Genomic DNA, 23,438 nt, shown 5'->3' on the forward strand with positions numbered 1-23,438 from the left:
GTCCGAGACGCAAACCGCGGTCGACTATGTGGGAGTCCAGCGACATAGCCATTATGCTAAATGCTGGTTCCCGTAAAAGCATATTTTAAGAAATATCTTCATCCCCCTAAAAAGCACAAGTTACATCTATGTAGCCTATAAATGCTATCACAAAATTATAATATTGCAACATATTATAATAAATTATACCACAATGTGTATACAAACTACCATAATTAAGTGCCTTTAACCTCTTATTTGTAAGTATAGTAAATGGCTCAGTATTTCAACCAGATATATACAAGTAAGTTCTGAGAAGACACCTATTAGTGTAGAGAGAAATGTGAAGAGATAGTTCATTCTATTTTGTAGGAACATAATTTGACATAGATGTATCAAATGATTATTAAAAGCAACAGGAGGGGGCCAGCAGGTGGCGTGTTGGTTAAGGCGCTGGACACTCCCACATGGCCAACCAGGGTTCAAGTCCTGAATCTGGTGGCTTGCTTTCTCACTTCCTCTCTCACTCTCACCCTCTGTCTCTCTCTGGTCAAATTAAAATATAAATGAATGAATAAATAAAATAAAATAAATAATAAAAAAACAGAAAATCAAAATGCTATTTAAGAGGCAGCATTTTATTGAGCGATTAAAACACTAGAAAATTAAATTCAAGTAAAATAATATTTTTTGGCTTAATAGAAAGACTATCTACATACATGTCCATCTAATATATCAAAGTTAGTAACTTTGAACAAGTATTCATTTGTAAATAGAGAGGCCAGCAGGTAGTATGGTGATTAAGGGCTCTGGACTACCACATGGCTGACCTCGGTTTGAGTCTCCGACCTGGTGGCTTGCTTTCTCACTTTCTGTCTCTTTCGCTCTATCCTTCTCTGATCAAATTTAAAAATAAATAAAGTTAAAAAAAATAATTCTTTAAAAAATTGTAAATGGAATCTGAATTATGTAAAATAATGTCTATATAAGTATTCACCTACAAAATACATACCAATCAAACATTTGCACATCTATTCCCTTATAATATATGTGTAAGAGTTTTTTAATGATTTTTTAATTGAATTTTTGCATGTGAGAACATGTGTCACCAAAAACAGAGAAAACAGGGGGGAGTGATTAAGCACCCCCCCACACACACTTCTCTATAAGGGATGGTCAAACTCTATACCTTCTCCTCCATTCTCCTCTCAGGATTTTGGGTGTACACATACATGCACATCTGGTATGTTTTTCAAGCCACCAGGTCCAATACTTGAACTGCATAGTTAGCCATAAAGGATCCAGCCACTTTAATCTCCATGTCATCTGCTGGCCCTAATTTTATAGAAGGAAATACCTCCTTTACTGAAATATGAAGACATTTCAAGGAAGTGCTTCCTTATGCAGTCTTCGGCCTCCATTTTCAATGACTGCTGTTCTGGAAAAAATGCCACATTGAGCTGCTGTGGATACCACCTTTCCCATTTCTGCTGCTTCAGTCACAAAGATATGCTGGTTAAGCAGAGCAAATAAATTACAAATATTTACATTCAGGGAAAAAAGGAAAAATCTCAGGAATCACATCAAAGATTAAAAATCTACGTTAATCACAAGCTCAAGGAAAACTGAGCACTAGTGTCAAGGGATGGATGGGGTATAAGAGGCTAGTCTTAGTTCAAGGTCAGGGCTGAATGTGGAGTTGTAATGTTCTCACTTGATACTAGCACTGGTTCCGCAGAGGACAGCTGGAGCTAAAGTCACAGTGGGGCTCTAGAAATGCTTTCAGGGAGAGAAAAGGAAATTGCTTCTAATACCTCCTACAAACATGGAGAGGCAGCTCAGAAACTTTTTCTTTTCTTTGAGGCTCTAGGTTTAGAAGAGTTAATACCTTGTGAGTAATCAGTTAGCATAATAGCTATGTTGCTGGACTCCCATGTAGTCGACTGCGGTTCGAGTCCCAGACCTGGTGGCTTAAAACTTATGCTGGGTGCGTGTGCATGCATGCCCAAGATCCCGAGAGGAGAATGGAGGAGAAGGGATTGCAGCGTCGCCTTTCCCCCTGGGGGGTAATTTCTCGCTTTCTGTCTCTCTGTCTCCCTCTGTTTGTCTGGCAAGCACACGTGCCCAATAGCAAAAATCTCTCCAAAAAAAAAAAAAAATCTCTAGACCACTGTACCACGTGGAAATGGGATTGATTTTATTTTCCCTTTATGTGCTAGAATTCTTCAATAAGCCAAGCAAATGATGTTCCCATAAGAAAAGGAAATACAGCCTTAACCGAACTTGAACTCATCATAAAGCAATACAATGAAGAAAAGAATAATAACTGCAAAAGGAAACTGATAGGCACAGGTTTCAAAATATTTGTACACTAAGAAATAGAACCAGGTCATCTAAAAAAATTGTATCATAAAAATATGTGATCATAATTTTATGATAAAATCATAAATGGAAATAGGTTAAAATGTACAATCATAAAGATACAATTAGGAGATTACAGAATAAATGAAGAAGAAACAGAAGAAAACAATGTAAATAGGACACTAAATTAAAATGAAAGAATATGCAGATTTGGAAAAGAAACTAATATAATTTATTTCTAGAAATCAAAGTTTTAAAAAAAACTCAGTAGGTAGGTTAAACAAGACATTTAGAAACTGCTAGATAGAGAATAAGTAATATGTAAATTACCTATAAATTGGCATAGGGAGGTAAGGAAATAAAATTATGAAGCTAAGTTATTGATAGAATGATAAAATTCAACACATGTTCTTCAGAAGTTGTCAGAGGTAAGATAGATTTGAAGAATAGTAATATTCAATGTATAAAGATGAGGAACTAATCAAGAATTATACATGTTCAGTCTTAAGAAAAGAAAAGATAATTACCACCAGGGCCCATAGTAGAAAATCTACCCACCACCAAGACAAAAGAAAAGTATTAAAACTAGAGATATATCTACTGTGAGTGCTCATCCCTGGTAGTCCAAAGTCGTTAGAACAAAATTAAATGATCTATATATTTTAGTAAGGAGATTATTGAACACAGAAGAATTTATTAAAGTCTTATGAGGAAAACATTTTAAATGAGGAAATAGCTTATCATATCAAGTGCCAGTGAAAATCTGGAGAAAAGGAAGTATTGACTATTATTCAGGTGAATAGTACCATAACTTAGGAGGGCTATATGGCTTTCTCTACTATCTTTGAACAGAACAAAGCCCTGTCAGCTAGCAGTTTCGCATTTAAACACTTACCCCAAAGAGACATTTATGACTTATGCAAAGATGTATTAAAAGATTTGCAACACATGCCTACTTGAGATCATCATAATTTAAAAAAAGAGTAAATATAAAATATACATAGCAAAAATAAATTGTGATATATTCTTTTAATCTGAGAAAAAGAAACATTAAAGAGAATGAAACAGGTATATGTGCATAAACATTGATAAATTTCGGAAACTTCAGGTGAAGTGAAGAAAGAGATGTAATTATGTTATCATCTATGTGAAGTTACAGAATGCAAAACAGTTTTGTATTATTTCTGGACATACACCTATATAACACTAAAAGGTATAACACACATACAATATGTACAATTTTATAATAATAGTTAGCTCTGGAGAAAGAAGGAAAGGAATATAACAGAAGTGAAATGAAATTCAATTACATCTAATTATTTTTTTAAAACTATATCTGAAGTGGGGCCGGCCAGTGGCATGGCAGTTGAGGTGCTGGACTCTCACATGGCTAATTGTGGTTCACTTCTCAGACCTGCTTGCTTTCTCACTCTTCCTTTCCTTCTCTCCTTATCTCTCTCTGGTCAAATTCAAATAAATGAATAAGTCAGTAAATTTAAATACAGAATTTTAAAAGCCTGTATCTGAAGCAAACATAGAAAATGTATTTTATACTCTTAGGTTGCAGGTAATGAATGGTATATTGTAAGCACCTTTCTGATGCTAATTTTTAATTTAAAATGTCTTTAATTGAAAGTAAAAAAGGATTTTCTGGGGGCCAGCAAATAGTGTAATGGCTAAGTTGCTGGACTTCCATGTAGTCAACCGTGGTTTGATTTCCGGACCCAGTGGCTTAAACTCACGCCAGGCGCATGTGCGTGCATGCTAAAGATCCCAAGAAGAGAATGGAGGAGAAGCGATTGTGGTGTGGCCATCCTCCCGGGGTGGGGGTGGGGGGTTCTCGCTTTCTGTTTCCCTGTCCCTCTCTGTCTTTCTGGCAAAGGCACATGCCCCATAGCACAAAAACCTTTTCAAAACAAACAAAAAAAGGATTTTCTAATTTAAAAAGAAGTGAATGACATTCTTAATTCAATGCAATGTCAACTACACTATTATCTTTACACATCAGGTTTTCTCTTACACTATTTAGATAGTGGTAGTAATACACATCATCATCACATTTCAAAGTATGGAAACAATGCTTGTTCAAGACATTAAAATGTGTTTGACATTTATGCATTATTAATTTTTTAAATTTCTGTCTCTTACAAGTTGCAAGAGGGAGGTCAATCTCAGATACAAGACAAATGAATTGAATGTTAAGTGCTATCTGACTTTTGGTAGTTGCTTATTTCAAGTACCATGGGCTAGAACATGGCTCTACAGCAGTTTAGAGTTATATTATCCATTCATGGTCAGTAGAAGAATCTGATAAATAATGTAAATTGACATTATTCTAAGTAGGAACATGTGCTTTTGTTTTTTGTAAAATCTTAAAATAGATAAATAGGGAAGAAAAAGACTAGAAATCAACGACTGTATTTCATCATGTTTTGCTTTGTGTTTTATTGCATGTTCCTTTAAGTGCCCCACAGGAATACACATATGTGATCCTGCCTTAGCTTTCTTCTCCAGAAATTTCTTGAGCTTCAGTCATCGTCTTCCAGCCTTGCTTATATAAGCTCTTTGTAACTGGAATCTTACAGATTCTATTCAGACTGCTTGGAAAACCTCCTCTCCAGCCTTTTCTCTTTGCTTGGCCAACATTTATCAAGGCTCACCTTAACCTCCACTTTCTTAGCAAAGCTGTCCTGGATCCCCCAATATACACTTGATCTTAGCTGAAAGGCTAAGAAGCGATTCCTCCAACATAAATCATTCTCCTGACATAATCACTTTTTCACACCTTTTTCTTTTCTTTTGTGATCGTTTTGCAATGTGCAATCCTATTTTATGCCTATCTTCCCTTTGGTGATGATATGAACCCTATATATTTTCTTCATCATTGCACAGTGAGAAGATAACACAGTGACTCATGCATAAGAAAGAAGGAAGGGAGAAAAATTCAAAATTGTGATGTTTGACAGTTAACTGCCTAACCTCTTTGATTTCACTTTATAATCTATGAAATGATATGGAATCTGTCCAGCCTAACTCTCAACAGATGTAATTATAGCATTCTAGCCCTGTACAAATGTAAAATATACTCATAAATACCTACTGTTAAGTATTTATGTTTATATTGTTTTTCACAACTAGAGAGAAGTTTCCATTTGTTTTCTGCGGTGGGATTTTTATGACAAGTTAGCATTTAAATCATTTTAGATTTCTCTCTACTTTTCATTCATGTACAGAAAAGCTCACCTCATTAATGTAAGTTTGAACCCTGGGCATTTTACAGGGACCTTCAATTTACACACTTTATCCTGACTCTAAATTACAGATGTAGAATTTTCAGCATAAAAAGCACACAAAGGAATTTTTCTCTTGGCAATAGCTACAGTTTGAACATTACTATGCTAGTTTTTCACATTGACAAAGACTCTCCTTGACCACACTTTAAACAGCCTCCTCTGAGTTTTATTTGTGTTTTGTGCAGTTTTGCCTGTTTTGTTTTTACTAGGTGCCATCTGTGGTTCTTGTCCACAAACCTAGCCCAGTTGCAGCAAATCGGTTTATCTAGAAATCCCCATTATTTTTTAAAAAATTATTATTTATTTAATTTTACTTACTTGTTGTTAGTATTATTTTGTTTGCTATGGCACACATACATTACCAGAGAGAGGCAGACAGAGAGAGAAAGAGAGTAAGAAGCGAAGTGAGAAAAAAGCCACTAGACCACTAGGCTCACACTCTGGTCGGCCATGTGGGAGTCTAGCTTCTTAACCAGCACTCCATCTGCCGGCCCCTAGAATCCCCCACTCTTAATATCTGATCACTTTGGCTTGCCTTCAACAAGAATTTTACTAGATTTGGCTTAGCAAGAATCTCCCCTATTCTGAATGTTTCCTCTTGGTAACTTTGCATCCACTAACCCTACCAAGCTGCTCCTTGGCTCTAAATTCCCACTTATCATGGCTGTATTTGAAATGAAGGCTAGTTCTATACCAAGTTCTCTTTTATATTTCAGTGTTTTGTTTTTTTTTTTAATAACATTTGTTTTTACTGCTTTAACTGCTATTGGCTTTGGTTCTCCTTGACAATATTAAAAGCTAAGCTTTTAAAAAGCGTGATGTGATTTTTATTTATTTTCTTCTCTCGCTGTTCTCCAAGTCACCTAATCTATAATCTAGCCTTGAAATAGTATGTTAAAGAGTACATACTCAATAAATATTGCTAATTAACTAATTATCCTTCCTTTGTTAACTTCTCCTAGTACTATAATTCATTAGTATGAAGATCATAACAGAGGAAAGCCTGTAATTGACTAGAAACACCGAAAAAAACTAAGCATGACTGCAACATTCCAAAAGCAATTATCACAAAAAAGTAACTCAAATGTCACTAGAGATATTCCTGGAAACTTTGTCAGTTCAATTCCCAGTTGACTAACAATCACAGTTAAGCATGTTCTACTGAAGTTTTACCTTGTTTATAAAAAGGCATGAGAAAGAATACAGGGAACTATTGTGATTCTATCTCTCCAGAGAGAAACTATCCTGAGGAAATTATAGCAGAAGAAAATTGATGTTGACCCAACAGTCTCTGACATCAAGGAATAAAATATTTAAAAATCTAGTAGGGTTTTTTCTAATTCACTTTGTTTCATGGGAAAAGAATACCAAAGAATGAAAGGGTAGTCAGTATAAATTTTTTGTCAGTTGGGTTATGACATATTTAATTACTCACTTAGCTAAATATGTTTAATGAAAATATGTATCTAAGAACACATTTATCCCAAAGCTTATAAAAATTGGTAACTGAGAAGCAAAAATATCATAGTAATTTTATGTATAAGGCAAGCATAGTACATCTGTACATAAAGTATAGCTAGTTACAAAACTAGTCACACAGCAGCCTAAGGGTAAGATGTGATGCTTTGTGAGGCAGTCCACATGGAAAGCTTCCTCGTTTAAGTCCAGAGACCTCCCTAAGTTCTCTGGGCACACATGTGCCCATGAGCCAGAGGTGGCTGAATATTGGGAACTGATCAGTATCAGGACTCTATTGTGAGTGTTCTCTTCCTCTCTTACTCTCTCAGCTTCTCTTTCTGTGTGTCTCTCTTACTCTTGAAATAAATAAATAAATAAGCTTTCAGAAATAAATTAGTAAAATAAAATTACCTGGTAAAGATGATTATGAAAAATGATTAAGTCAATTCCTAAGGAACATAATGAAAAAGAGGTTGAATAGATTGAGAACACTGGTCTAAAATAAAGCGACACCTTTTTAATATTACAATTGTAAGAATACTAAAATATTGACTATATAAACTATCTGCGATGGAAAAACATTGACTTAGCGGTTCATATTTAATTTTTTTGTTAATCTAATCATCTAGAATAATGATATGGAAATAAACAATGAAAGAATATTTGGTTTTGAGAAAATGTAAATGTGATGTAAAAGATTATGAATGTTGGGACCTGCAGATGGCATAAGGGTTACATTGTTGGACTCCCACAAGGTCGATCACAGTTCGAGTCCCAGACCCATCAGCTTAAAACTCAGGCCAACAGTGTGTTCATGTGTACCCAAAACCCTGAGAGGAGAATGAAGAAGGGATTGCAATGTGACGCTGGGAGGGATGATTCATTGCTTTCTCTCTCTCTTGCTCTCTCGCTCTCTCTTTCTCTGTCTCTCCAGTGAGCTCATATATGAATTATAGCACATAAACTCTCCTCAATAAAAAAGAATTTTCTATCTAGAGAGAAAGCTTAGAGCATTCTGAAAATTATCCTATTTCATAAACTTCAAGACGGCAAGTACATTTAAGGGATAGGCTTATAGTTAAAAGAAAGACAAACCTCATAATAATTAAAATAGCATTAGGATGGAAAGTTGAAACTCAGACCATCATTATTAGATATTTAGGATGATTTATATTTATATGTGTGCTTTAGGGACAGAATTGGATGATAACAAGCTGTAAGGTATGGTCTCTGCCAATCTCACAATATTAATGGCAAGAAAAGAACAAAAGCAATGGTTCACTGTTTGTCTATATCTATCTATTATCTATCTAATCTATCTATCTCTGTAAATGAACTTTAGTAAGTATCCTTATATCTGGATACATCCCAGAGAAAAAGTAAAATGCTGTAGTAACAGCCTATTTTAATGCTCTCATGAAAACTTTGATATAGATCTTTTTAGCTTGACGCTATGACTTTTCTGTCTTATTTATCCTTCAAGGCTGTGGGAAACTAGTGATGAATCTGGTGCCAGTGATTTTATTCTACTTCATATTATATTTGCCTGTTCATTTCTCTTATTTCCTTTGTTATAATCCCTTTTTTTCTATTCCCTCCAGTACTTCATATAATGCCATATATCTAGGTGCTCAACTATGATTTGGTGAATGAATAATTTCCAGAGTCTTGAAAAGGTTCACAGAAATTGCTTATCATGATAAAATTATGTATGGATTTCCAAATTTTCTGCATTAAAATAAACTCATGGGACCACATTGTTGGATTTCCATATGGCCAACGTGGTGTGAGTCCTGGAACTGGAGGCTTGAAGCTCACACTGGGTGAATGTGCATGAGTGCCCAAAATTCTGAAAGGAGAATGGAGGAAAAGAGATTGCGGTGTGGCCACCTCTCAGGGGATGATTTCTCACTTTCTATCTCTCTGTCTCTCTTGTGAGCTCACACTCCCTATAGCAAAACAAAACACAACAAAAACAAACAAATAAAACTCATACTGGGCAGCAGGTAGCATGGTGGTTAAGATGCTGGACTCCCACTTGGCTGACCAAGGTTTCCATCCTGGCCTTGGCAATTTGCTTTCTCACTTTCTCTCTCACTCTCTCGCACATGTCCCCTATGGTAACATTAAAAAAGATAATAATAACAGTAAATAAAATTAAATAATTCTGAAAAAACCTCTCATACTTTAATTCCATTTTGCCTTCGACATTTTGAAGTCCCCTCATAAAAAAAAAAAGATCAATGAGAAATAATATGCAGAGAATTTATTACTAATTTGATATTGGTAGCAAAAATATTAAATTACACAAGATACTCACCAATGTAAAGAACACTATGGCTCATGAAATGGATTCTGTAGTGACAAGACTGCACTGAGCAATAAATAGTGTGACATGTACACATCAATTCCTTCCATCACCTATCAAACCAAAAGGGCATAATGAGAACTTTGTGAGGGAGTAAAAGAAATACACAAACCTGGTAACTTCCTATGTGCTGGTTCACCCTAGAGATATGGATAGACTTGTCCTTTGCTAATTGTAGACACATATGCTAATCTAAGAGATTCTGTCTACTTTGGGGCATAAGAAGAACCCTCACCAGAACCACCTAGCACTATGAGCAGATCACATAGTTTCCAGCCACTGTCTGAGAGACTCATGGACCTTGGCACCTGATACTGCCCAAGACCCACTGCCTCTGTCCTGGCCTCAGTACCCATAGTTGGACCCTTAGTGAGACCTCTAGGAATGGATCAGATCAGTTGTCAGTGCAGCCTTGGCAGATATCTGGGACACTAGGGACCCACAACTGGCTCTTCAGTTGCAGAGACTGCTCAGGATGATCAGCTAGCATGAGTCGTTCTCATTCCTTGACTAACTGCTTGGCTATGCTAAATTTTACTCTGCAGTAAAGTCTGACATTACAGAAAGACACAAACACCTCTGGGGTCTTTTTCACCAGAAAGCAGAGAGTTTACTCTCAAGCTGGGAATCAAAACATTTTTAAGTCCCGGAACTTATAAATCAAGAAGATCTTCCAAGAATTAATCCAAAATGCAACCAAAGACTGACCGGTGGCTTACAGTGGTTGATGAGTCATAGGGAAGTTTCGAAAAGTATTGATTTCTGTGGACACTCATAGAAAGAATCAGAATCCAAGTTGCCAAGATTGTGTTTACTGGCAAACTAATAGAAGGTTGGAAATCTCTGTCTTTTTGGAAGTGCACATGAAAGTCCTAGGGCATCATGCTTAAGTATTTACATTTTGCTACTCTAAATTATGTAAAATGTACTGATTATCAGATTACTGATTCTCTAGTAATCGTTATTTTAACACTATCTTTAGGAACACTAGCATACATAGAAAATTATTTAGATATAGACATAGATACATGCTTTCTCAAGGGAGTTTAGAAAAGGAAAAGAAAGTCAAAACCTGATACGATTTAGTTTTTTACATGTTGAACATATATCTATGGGGTTGTTGGAAAAGCCATGATGTGTTTTTCTATACAAAATTGTCTCATGACTTTTCCAACAAACCAAAAGAAAGCAGAGTTTTAGTGAGCTATAGGGTGCATGTGTTCACCAGAGAGACAGAGAGACAGAAAGCGAGAAATCACCACCTGGGAAGGATGGCCATGCTGCAATCCCTTCTCTTCCATTCTCCTTACGGGATCTTGGACCCACACGCACAAGCTTCCTATGTGAGTTTCAAGTCACCAGGTCTGAAACTCCAACTGTGGTTGACTATATGAGAGTCCTGCAACATAACCTTTACACCATCTACTGGTCCCATAGTTTTATTTTTTATTCTTATCTTTGCTGGAAGGTCCGTGCTCTCACCAGAGAGAGACAGAGGGAGAGAGGAAAGCTTAGTGTGTTTTTCAAGCTGCCAAGGCCAGGATTCAAACTGCAGGTAGTCATATGAAATCCAGCTCCCTTTAACCATGAGACAACAGGGCCAGAATACTTTTTTGTATTATAAATTAAACTTATTTTATTTGAACACAAAACTGAGTCAGGCATCACTCTAAACCAGAAGAGGTTCAGAGAACTCTACTTCCTAACGTGAGCAATGGATATATTTAAACAATAGCAACAGCAAAATGGAAGTAAAGTACCTGGTTACAGCTAGGTGTTTGCCCTGTTTGGTCATGATCTGGCAAGCTGGAAGTCTATCGCTGGTTGAAGTTCAGTTCCTTGTGATTGCTGAGATCCAGTTGTTACAACTATATTCCTAAGTTAGATTTTGATTGGTTTACTTACTAAGTTACCTTGCAGTTTCTTACCTAGAACCTCAGGTTGCAGAGATAACCTCAAACCAAATTTAATGTAATTTAAGAAGAAATATCACTTTCTGGGATCAGCAGGTGGTGTGGTGGTTAAGGCGCTGGACACTCCCACATGGCTGATCATGGTTCTAGTCCCAAACCTGGTGGTTTGCTTTCTCGCTTTCTCTCTCTGTCTCTCTCTCTCTCTCTTAAAGTTAAAATGAATGAGTGAATAAATTCTATTTTTTAAAAAAGAAGAAATATCACTTTCTAAAAGAAAGGGTAGTATAAATTCAGGAATAAAATGAGGGAGTCTAGAAGCTTTAAGTTTTGTCACTAGGCATACATGCTGTGCGATCTTATATAAGGCCTAGGTAAACACTGTAAGAAATAATAATCATTTGTGAAGATGGTTGAAGTGAATTGGGAATGGGGGAAGAGTGAAGGATTAGCTTTAGGACTTGGAATAGGGTCTAAAATACTTTGACATAATACTTGTCGCAATAATCAAGGGAACACCACCATTTATGTAGCACATTTTTATAGGTATAGATATTTGATCATCATTAGTATGATCTATCGATGGGCTCTAAGACTGCTCTCACTTTCGATGATTCACTAGAAGGACTCACAGAACTCAAAAAAGCTGTTAAATTCATGTTATGGTTTATTCCATGAAAGGTTACATATTACACTTAGCGAAGACAAAAGATGCACAGGGAAGAGACCAGGAGAGACCAAGCACAGATTTCCAGTTATCCTCTCCCAGAGGAATTTTATATGGTGTTTACTTCTCCCAGCATCAATGTATGACAGCATGGAGAGGGCATTGCTAACCAGGGAAACTCACTCAGATCTTGGTGCCCAGGATTTTTACTGGGGATCAGTCACATAGATGGGTAATACACATATGAGTGACCTTAACCACTGTCTCCAGTACTGCCAGGGATGAAACTGATAGAGCGTGGCTCTAGACTGCCAATGGAATAAAATCAGGCATTCATCATAAATCACAATGTCAGCATAGAATAGCTGTGTGACCCTAAGCCCCAGGTATACAAAGACACTTACAGAGCAGCCTATTCCAAGGGTTGATAGATTGTCTCCCTATAACACTTGTTGTAATGTGCAGTTTGAACATCCCAAATCTTTTGAGTTAACCCTTGGCTATACCGTATAGTGATGGACGACTTCTTGGTTTCAGTATCTCTTATTTCATGGACATTTTACCTGCTACTGTAAACATAGTTTCTCAAGTACAGCTCTGTTGGTTTACCTTGGGCTGAGCAATCTTTAATGACTTACCAATTCCTAAAGGAATAAGTCCATATCTCTTAGAATAGCCTTAAATATTTATTATCTGATGATAGAGACCCTGGATCACAAGTACCAAGTGAGAGTCTTAGAATACAGGGAGTATTCAGTATTCAGTACATTTGTTTTTTGAAAGAATAAATAATGAATGACCCTTTCACTTTTTAAATTATTTTTTGTCCCCAAGAACTTCGCTAACATGAATCTATCATTTCTATCTCTGCTAAATTTACATTTAAACCATGTTTCAAGCTTTAGGTCAAATTCTACTCTTGGTATAAAGCCACCTCAAACCTTCACAATAGGAATTCATGCTTCCTCCCCTATGTTCCTATCATTTAACTGATTTCTGAGATCACTTGCCATCTTCCACCTTGCATCATAGTTGATTGTGAGTCTATCTTTTTATTCAACAAGATGTTGGATTTTAGAGATAGAGATTTTGACTTGCCCATCTTTATAGTCTCTACAATTCCTACCCTAATGTGTTGCTTCTGGTTATTAAATTAAATTGAACATTCAAGTATTCCATCATAATTTTCAAGGTCAAATTATCAGGCTAAAATGTACCTAAGGAAAAATATAATTAATGTCTAAAAATGTTGAATTATTGAACTTCGTCTGAATTTCAGAAAAGTGGTATTATAAGCTTTCAAATTAGAGTAAATGAACAGTAAATTAGACCAAGCCCTGAAGAACACAGTGTACAGAACAGATACACTGTGTTCTCAACAGGATCAGCTAAATCACAATTACAGAGATGTTTTATCTTTCCTGCCTGTGTACTCTTTTGAAGATACTCTCGACTTTAGTGCTTTCAGATTTTGTCACTAGAGGTCTGAATTTAATTTGATTAGGTTTGGTAACATCTGTCATCTTCAAATACCTGAAATCCATCTTAAAAATAAAAACTGGCAAGAATATCAGTGGACATTCTTCGATTTCTGTGCATATCAAGATGCTAAATTTTAACACATGAATGGGACTAGAAATAGCCCCTTATTAAGGCTCCCGCCAATGCAGAGCCAGTTAAGGTCTTATATGAATCATACAAATGAAGAATCAAAAAGGTAATTGCAAAAAATTGTTCTCTTGGGGATGATGAAAACCTCTTTGTTTATTCTAACCAATTTCTCTTTATGTTTACTTGCTATTTTTCTCTCCCCTTTTACTTTTCCATATATGTTCTCAGATTTGATTATCCCTATCTTTTGCTCAATCTTGGTTTATGCAAAAATATTTTTATTAAGCACTTTGATATGCATAAAAAACACAACTACCAAGAGATTCATTTAAACTTAATAAAATTTTATGAAGCTAATATTCACTGTGGTACAGAAACCTTGTTATTTCCTGGGACTATAAAAAAAAAGACTGAGTTTTACCTCTGAACAGGTCATAGTATATAGCAGGAGAAAGCAATCATAAAAGAATTAACTTTGCTTTTTTTGTGATTATAAGCAGGCAGTTTATAAAGAGCTATGAGAATGTAGTAGAGAGAGAAGTTAGTTCTCTAAGAAAAAAGGAAACTTCAGAATTGAGGTAGTAAGGGAATTCAAGGAAGAAGGTAAATATGAAATAAAAGCGTGTTTGGCAATATTGAAAATCTGTTTCCTGAGAATAAAGACACCTTCATTTAGAAATATTTGTCAAGATTAACCACTCTTTAAATTAAAAGATGACACTCTACCCCATCTTTCGTTATATAGTCAGCTTTCACTGACTTGAGGTCACATTATAGGCTCACCTCTAAACAAATAATTCTTCACCATCCTGAGACTAGTGTTAGACTAGAGAATAGTCATTGAACAAGAATTAATTTTTCTCATAATATGGTTCATTAGCTGTAACGAAGTGTTAAAACAAACACTGGAGAATCAATCTGGGGAAACTTTCCTCTTTTTCTATTTAGTCTAGTCAGGGACATACTATAACTATTTGCCTAAATTTCTTTACCTGTTAAGAATTTTTGTTCGTTTGTTTAGGTTTATGCTGTAGGGTACAAGCACCCGCCAGAAACAGAGAAAGAGAAAGTGAGAAATCACTCCCCAGGGAGGATGGCCATGCCACAATCCATTCTACTCCATTCTCCTCTCGGGATTTTAGGAAACCACACACATGTGCCCAGCATGGTTTTCAAGTGTCCAGGTTGGAGACTCAAACTGCCATTGGTCATATAGGAGTCCAGTACTATGACCACCACACCACCTACTGACCCCTAATCATTAAGTTTGTATGCTTGCCTCAGATGTATAAGGGGACTTTAAAAAGTTTGTAGAACAATAGAATTTATGTATTCATTTGTTTTGGTGCAAAAAAAAAAAAAAAAAACTGGAAATCCATGCATAGTTTTTTCATAACACATGTTTCCCAGGAACTTTTGGAAGACTCCTTACATGTATTTATTTTTTTTTTTTTGGAGAGATTTTCACTGTAGGGCGCGTGCGCTCCCCAGACAGACAGAGAGAGACATAGAGACAGAAAGCGAGAAATCACCCCCCAGGGAGGATGGTCACGCCGCAATCCCTTCTCTTCCATTCTCCTCTTGGGATCTTGGGCACGCACGCACACGTGCCCGGCATGAGTTTTAAGCCACCGGGTCCGGGACACGAACCGCGGTCGACTACGTGGGAGTCCAGCGACATAGCCATTACGCTAACTGCTGGTTCCCCTTACATGTATTTTTAATCTGCAATGGGAAAAATATTTTACAACTGGTATAATATCAATATTCTGTTATACTTTCACTTTTATTATATTTGATATATTATGCACTTTGAGATGAAGTAGCTCAGTAACACAGAATGATGAACCAAATTGGCCTCATTTCATTCAGTCTGGTCTATTTCCATGTTTATCATGACATATATCCCACACTCTTACCTACATGGAGATCAAAATGATACATTAGTTTGGCATATTATGTTTCCCATTAATCCGGTTAGAAAGGACATAGCTTAATAAGGAGCTCTCGAGCAGTTTTTTGAAATTATCATTATCGTTAAACATGGTCGAGAAGGTGAATTGATGAGTGTTCACTTAATATTTACCTTATATAGACATTGACACAACCTTTAATTGTGAAGAGCATCTCCCTTTGTTACTAATCATCTTTTCTATTTACAGGAGAATGTTGAAGGGGGAGACTGCAGCCGTTGCAAATCTGGCTTCTTCAATTTGCAAGAGGAAAATTGGAAAGGATGCGATGAATGTTTCTGTTCAGGAGTTTCAAACAGATGTCAGAGTTCCTACTGGACCTATGGCAATGTAAGCAATGCCGTTTAATTCTGTATGCTACTCTGTGGGCCTGCTTTGTTGCTATTGTTCATTTGGGAAAAAAAATTAAAAACCAGTTTTTCTTATATTGCCCTTCTTCTTAAAGTTATCATTGAAGAAGTGATGTAATTTATTCAGAGGGCTCTTTGTGTATCTTTACTCAAAACTTTTGTTTTTATTTGTAACATCGGATGGACTGGAACCTCTAAGAATAAGAAGACATTAACTCTTTCAATGTCTGTGATTATTATGTGAAACAATAATGGAATTAACATTGTGTCAACATCAAGGGCACATGATTTAATAGAGAAAAACATGAGGTGCTATGAAGGAGTTCACTTTTTATTCACAAATGCCTTCTTTTAAAAAGAATTATTTTATTTATCTTTATTTATTTTAATTTGACCAGAGAGTGACAGAAGGAGAGGAAGAGTGAAAGAGAGAAAGAGAGAGAGTGAGAGAGAGAGAAAGCAAGCCGCCAGGTCTGGGACTCGAACCACGATCGGCCATGTGGGAGTCCAGCGTCCTTAACCACCATACCACCTGCTGACCTCCATAAGTATCTTTATATACAACTTAAGAAAAACTCTGTATCATCCACATACATATAATGCATATTACCTAATAACATTAGGTTATTATTTGATGATGCTTGGGCTTTTTCATTGTTAAAAGGGAACATAGTGGGGCCAGCAAGTGACATGGAGGTTAAGGCAGTTGGATCCCACATGGCTGATTAAGAAATTCGAGTCCAAGCCCAGCAGCTTGAAAATCACACTAGGCATGTGTGCTTATGCATGTGCCCAAAATCCCAGGAGGAAACCAGAGGAGGAGGGATTGCAGCATGACCATCCTCCCTGGGGGTGACTCTTTCACTTTCTCACTTTTCTTCCCTCTGTCTCTCTCTCTGTGTCTCTGGTGAATACATGCTCCCAATAGCAAAGAAAATAAGGACACAGGATTTTGATAATACCTTCATTATCAGCTGGGTTAAAAATGTTATGTTTTTGTTATTAAACTATTTAGTAGTAGCTAGAATTTTCTTTCTTTGAGGTTGATATACCTTTTTATCTTAGCTGCCAACCACACGTCCCCAATGCCTTTTCATCTCTATGCAGAGAGTGTTTTGTCTCCCTGCAGAAGAGAGGTGAAAGGAAAGGGACCTTTGGGAATGTCAGATAAGCCTTTGTGGACGGACTTGAGTCCACTTGAGTGGAGTGGTAGGAAGCAGGCTAGCAAAAAAAAAAAAAAAAAAAAAAAAAAAAAAAAAAAACCTAGAGGGAATGAGAAACTAGAACTTACATGATTGAGTGTGCTGAGAAATTGAGATATTCTACTTGGGGAGCCATTGAAAGATTTTTAAGCAGACAAGTGACATGATCAGAATTGTGTTTTGCACAGACCGCTATTCCAATAAACGATTTCCCAACACTTCTTCCTTTTCAGTTTAATCAACAACTTAATCTTGAACAAAACTATCAAATATTTCTCTCTGCCTCTATTCTTTTTTAGATCTAGCCTGAAAGGTGATAGGTAGTTTCTGATGGTGCTCTCATGTCCGAATTTGAACCTTTGTGTCCTTTCAAATTGCTTTCAGAGCAGGTATTGCTTTCAGAGCAGGCATCAGGAAGTCAACGACAAACACGCATCAAGTCTCACTTCCTCATTTAGTTTGTAGGGTCCAACCGCACCCTCCAGACTGCTCCACTGATAGATCACTTAGATCAGATAGATCAATACAAAGGGGCAGAGTAAGTATCCAAGCACTGGTCATCGTAAGCTACATCAACAGAATTCCACTTGACTGTCTCAGAATGCTTAAGTGATGCTGTAAAGGGAAGAAGAAATAACAGTATTTAATGTCTAGCTAGCCACACATTTTTACCTGATCGCTATTTCTGTTTTGGACCAAGGGAGTCCCAGTAATTTCAAAGAATTGAGACAAAGGAATTAAGTAACGTCTACCTGAAGAAATTTAAATATACTGTCACCATTACCATTCTGGTCTCCACCACTGGCAACACCAAACCACTCAACCATGTCTAGTAGGACTCTGGTGGCTGGCAGCATAAAGCCTCAGTAACATGTTTTGTCTTCACTGGGTAGGATGGTTTAAATTGGAAGCAGAGCTTTAAGTCCAACCTTGGCTGGAGTATAAATATGTAAAGGATAGTCATTATGCATTCCCTTATTCCTCCCTTAAGGTTTCTTCCTTTTCTGGCCTGAATGTCTGTCTATGGTTTCCCATAGCACCCCTGACCCTATGGGAAGGAATATATACAGTATTGTGAAGTGTTGTCATAGCAACAGACTGGTGGATTCACATGTCCTTAAGCCTCAAAGTAGAAAATTTAAAAAGTGAGAGAGGAAATGCTGAATGAAAAGCCACATTTCTTTCACATTTGATTTTTCTTTCTGCTTTAAAAATATGTATTTATCACTTTTTGAAATATTTTCCAAAAGCAATAAGTAATTAATAGTGTATTGAAAATATGATATTCAAAGTCCAACTATTTAATAAATTATATACTGTTATAACCATTTTGTAACCTTGAATGGATTTTTATTTTTAAAAAAGTGGTATTTAGAAAATGATTAATAAAAACAGATTATAGGGGCCAGGAGTTGGGTGGAGGTTAAGGTGACTGGATCCCACATGGCCGACTGAGCTGTTTGAGTCCCAGACCTGGCAGCATGCAAATCATACCAAGTATGTTTATGTGTGTGCCCAATATCCTGAGAGGAGAATGGAGGAGAAGGGATCATGACATGGCCATGTCGGAGAATGGAGAAGGGATCATGACATGGCCATGTATGTATCCTACAGGGTGATTTCTTACTTTCTCTTTCTCTCACTCTCTTTTTCCAGTGAGCACATGCACCCTATAGCAAACTAAAAACAAACAAAACAAATTGTTACATAGTACCATGGAAATTGGTAGAAACATCAAAAAAAGGAAGAAAAAAAAAACACACTCAGAGCCTCTAAATAAGTACATATAAGTTTAATGATATTCACAAGTCTCATTATTTTTCTAAGTGTTGATAATTTTTGTTTTTATAATTTTCAGAAATGAACACTACAACAAATGTGAAAGAGAAAAGCTGATGGATTTACTTTTTCTACATAATAATGATTGTCTGTCTCTTCTAAGATTCAAGACATGCGTGGCTGGTATCTGACGGACATCTCCGGCCGCTTTCGAGTGGCTCCTCAGGAGGACGGCTTAGATCCACCCCAGCAGATCAGCATTAGCAACTCTGAGACCCGGAGAACCCTGCCTAGCAACTACTACTGGAGCGCACCTGCTCCGTACCTGGGAAACAAAGTAAGTCCCTGTGGCTCTCGCTTCTTGCTAATCTGTTTTATTGAATGATCATGAAATGACATTTCATGTAGTATTTCTTTAAGGAAAGATTAAACTAGATAAAGACCGTACTGACTTGTCAGACCAGCAGAGTTGGAGTCCAGCATTTCTCCCAGGTCTCATGAGCAAAGTACGTATACAAGACGTTAATGGACCATGGCACCCCAATAGACAACTTTATATAGCTGGCAATTCCCTGTAAACTTTCCGAATGAATGACTAAGTTGAATATTTTCATAAAACAAATTGTAAACATTAGAAGATACTGTATTGTGTTTACATGAAGATAACTTTTGAGAGTTGTCTGTGGAAGGACATTGAATCTTTCCTCATCTGTTTCTATTCTATTTCATTTCAAACTGATATTCAAGATATCTACTATTTCTTCTCACTGGTATAAATGCCAATTGGAAAATATATTTATCGCGTACCTAATTCAGTGATTGCTGTGAGACTTATGAATACAACATATTTCCTGGAGCTCAGAAAACTACCCTAAAAGTGCCAGATTGAAAGCACATGTTTGTTTAAAAGCCCACTCACATGTGTATAAAAACATACACAGATAAACAAATGTAGCAGCTTCAGAAATGAAGGTATTTTTTTTCTCTCATGAGTTAACTCTATCTAGATAGGTACTTTGATGTTCAGAGTTTGATCTTACCTAATAATTTGTAACACAATTTGGTATTTTAATCCTACATGTGAATACTGAAAGGTAATACCTTATCACCTGATAGTTAAATTACTTTATCATCTAGAATCCAAAAAAAAAAACCCTTAGCGAACTTATTCTATTCAAGCCTAGTCTTTACTTATAATAATATGATGTTATTTTTGAAGAAATCTTTATGATTAAACAAATAAGAGTATATTTATGGTTAGTATGTCTTTTTCATGGCATGTGAGTATTAAAATAGAAAAACTTAATAGCTCATATGTTATTCAATGAATGGGAACTGGTGATTATAGCTGATTGAAAAATTTTAACTCATGGCCAGTTTCTTATTTTAAACAGGCTTCCAAATGCCATTACAAAAAATGTGTAAATAAATAAAACACATTGTCGATGAACATGTATTTTAAAAGAGACAGCATATGTTGCATAAAATTCAATAGCTATAATAAAAATCTAATTAAACTTTTATTTGCAAGGCCTTTTATGACAAGAAGTCATTTTATCCTATTCTATTTAGGAACCTCCTGTATTCCTAACAAGAATAAAATAGCACGTAAGACTTGAAATTCTATTGCTTAAAATTGCCAACAACAATGAAAAGAAAGTCGATTTTTTTTTTTTTTTTATGAGTCACTATAAGACGAGCCTTGGATCAAATGTGGATGAGTTTCAGCAGGCTTATTCTGTTCATACTGCGGTAACATTTATTTAAAGATAACTTATAATAGAAATATTCTTTACCATATTTTCCATCATTTCTTCTTTGGTCATATGCTTTTTGTGTGTGTTGGCTGAAAATCAAACTGACAGAAGGAAAGCAAGCAAATGGGATATTAAATAGCACCAGAGAAAAGAATTTGGACATCCTGTTCATAGCTGTGAGTTCCCAAAGATAACTTTCCTTATCTAACTGAATTGTTTCTTTAAACCACCCACAATGAAGCACTTCATATTCTCCTGCAGCTCCTTTTCACATCGAAAAGCTGTGCTCGCCTGCGCTCCAGTTTCCGTTCAGTGAACAAAATAATGGTAACAGGTTGTGCAAATTGTTTGAATGTGGAAGATATGTTTAAATGTAATGTGGAAGCCCATGGTGGTTTACTGTCAGACATCTCAGTATGAATGAAACAATTTGCCTTAATAACTGAACCATATAAATTTTTGATACTACAATAATACTGCAAGCTCTCAGAAATTACCACAGTACATCTTAACTGTCATGTCACATCACGTAAATTATAGCCATGATGACATGCTTAGCTTGGTTGATTTAATATCTTGCTAAGGAAATAGAAAATTGTAGGGCCTTGTTTGTAAATTCAATAAAGCCACTTTTCTAAATAGTTGAGGCGAAATTTTTTACCAGTAATTGCTGTTCGAATCAGAACCATTGCCAGAATCTGACAGAAATAGTATATCAAGATAGTAGCGCATCTGCTTAAATACGGAATTTTATTTATATCCATGACCAAGGGGCTGTGGGTACAAAATCTCTCCTCTGCTTTTTTAGTGTTCATTTCTAAGTGGAAAAATATTTATGAGATGCTATTAACTTTTCCTAAATATTTATACAACCAATTTTCAAACATTTTCCAAGTCACTTGGTTAAAAGGTTACTAGTAACAGAAGGGAGAAAGGCTGAGCTTATTCTCTTGTGAGGGAGATACCACCTGCCCATCTTCTGTTTTAAGAAACCTAGTCCCCCAAATGATACAAGTGCTTTCATGTGGGGCACACTAGGCGAACAGGGAGGTCTTCCTCATTGGAACGAAACACAAAAATATGAGCTAATTTAGCAAAGGACGATTTATATGCCACAAAACATTTTTACATTTTTTACCCTTCGGAATAATGAGGTTTGAGTAAGTGATGATCAATATGTATGTGGATAATAAATCAGGCCCAGAAAAACTTAGTACATGTTTGTATTGCTCATTTTAAAGATTCTCATCATTTCAACTATGAATTAATTCATTAGCATTTAAATTTTTTTTCTCATATGTGAGCGAATATTTGGCACAATTGGCACAACTAAGTGCTAACTTTCCCACTTCATCGAGATAGTCAAAGAGAATTAAGTCAGGCACCCAAAGGGCTGTATTAGGCAGCATTTCGTTTTCAAAATGCTTGGCAAATGTTGATGCTTGGTTTTAGGGCATTTATTTAAGCATGGAATCAGCCGGAGTAGAAAGAGCTAGAGGACAAAGAATCCTGCTGGGTTTCTAAAGGCTACAACTATTCAGAAACAGCTTGGGAATTTCAGAGATGGGATAATTAACTGTTTGAGAAAACCAAATGATACTGGAACATTGAAACAGTCATTTACTAAGGTTACCCTAGTGGTCTGAAGTAGTTAGTGCAGCTTCCAACCACAATTGTCTGCATCTGTAAAGTTCTCAGAGAATCTGGCTTGCGTTGTAAGCTGTTTCTGCAAAACCACTGAGGTTTGAAATTCTGTCTCTGAAAATTATTAAATTAATCTTTTGTGTTTTTTTCTTTACAAAACAGTCCTTATTTTCTACAACATTATACTATCTTTCTGTTTTGTGCTTAGAGAAGCTTTTAAATTGTTTCATGTAGTTGCCAAGAATACCTATAGCCTAGCTTAAGATGCACATTATGGGAGTCTGTTGAAATAATAGCATTTGGCTTCTAAAAGTAATCTCTGGTAAACTCCTTTGTTGTACTTACTTGACTTTCAGTTCTACTTCACAGAGTCCAAATTAAAACTGTGGATTCAAAGAAGCAGAAGGATGTTTGAGATTTATAAGATGGGGTAGTTTTTGTCACATCAAAGGAGCTCAACAAATATTGTGTGATTAATACTACATGCTTACCACAAACAAATAAAAGTTAAAAAATGGTTTTGATTAGGTTGTTCAGAAATGACCTGAGTTGAGATTTGCATGTGAGTCAAAGGATGATTTCAGTCTTGTTTGAAAAAAAGTGAAAAACTCATTAATAAGTATCAGCCACTCTCCTTGTAATGGTATAATTTGTGTTTATGAATATTTTTATTCCATACTTCTTAAAATTATTTTTAAAAGTAAAGCTCAAATCCCTTCCCTCCATTATCACCTCTTACAATTTAAGTCTTGGATTAAGTGAATTAATTAAGGAGATCATTATGCTTGGGAAAAATGGCATGTCCATAAAAGTAAATAGGGTAAATAAACCGTGATTGATTCTTTTATTTCGTAAGTCAGATGCCATGAAGAATGACTTGGGGGGAACCAGCAGTTAGCGTAATGGCTATGTCGCTGGACTCCCACGTAGTCGACCGCGGTTCGTGTCCCGGACCCGGTGGCTTAAAACTCACGCCTGGCGCGTGTGCGTGCGTGCCCAAGATCCCGAGAGGAGAATGGAGGAGAAGGGATTGCGGCGTGACTATCCCCCCTGGGGGGTGATTTCTCGCTTTCTGTCTCTATGTCT

The 23,438-nt window shown here is 36.2% G+C and overlaps 1 protein-coding gene across 1 annotated transcript in view; it reads left to right on the forward strand.

The window, feature by feature from the left end:
* LAMA2 (laminin subunit alpha 2) overlaps positions 1-23,438 on the forward strand; it is a 509,250-nt gene that overhangs the window by 137,992 nt on the left and 347,820 nt on the right. Inside the window, exons 11-12 of the mRNA XM_027770245.1 lie at positions 15,810-15,950; positions 19,115-19,288. Of these exons, the coding sequence (XP_027626046.1) occupies positions 15,810-15,950; positions 19,115-19,288 (315 nt within the window). The remainder of the gene's footprint in view (positions 1-15,809; positions 15,951-19,114; positions 19,289-23,438) is intronic.

The sequence above is a fragment of the Tupaia chinensis genome, unplaced genomic scaffold (genome assembly GCF_000334495.1).
Source record: "Tupaia chinensis unplaced genomic scaffold, TupChi_1.0 Scaffold000117_2, whole genome shotgun sequence".
Taxonomy (NCBI): domain Eukaryota; kingdom Metazoa; phylum Chordata; class Mammalia; order Scandentia; family Tupaiidae; genus Tupaia; species Tupaia belangeri.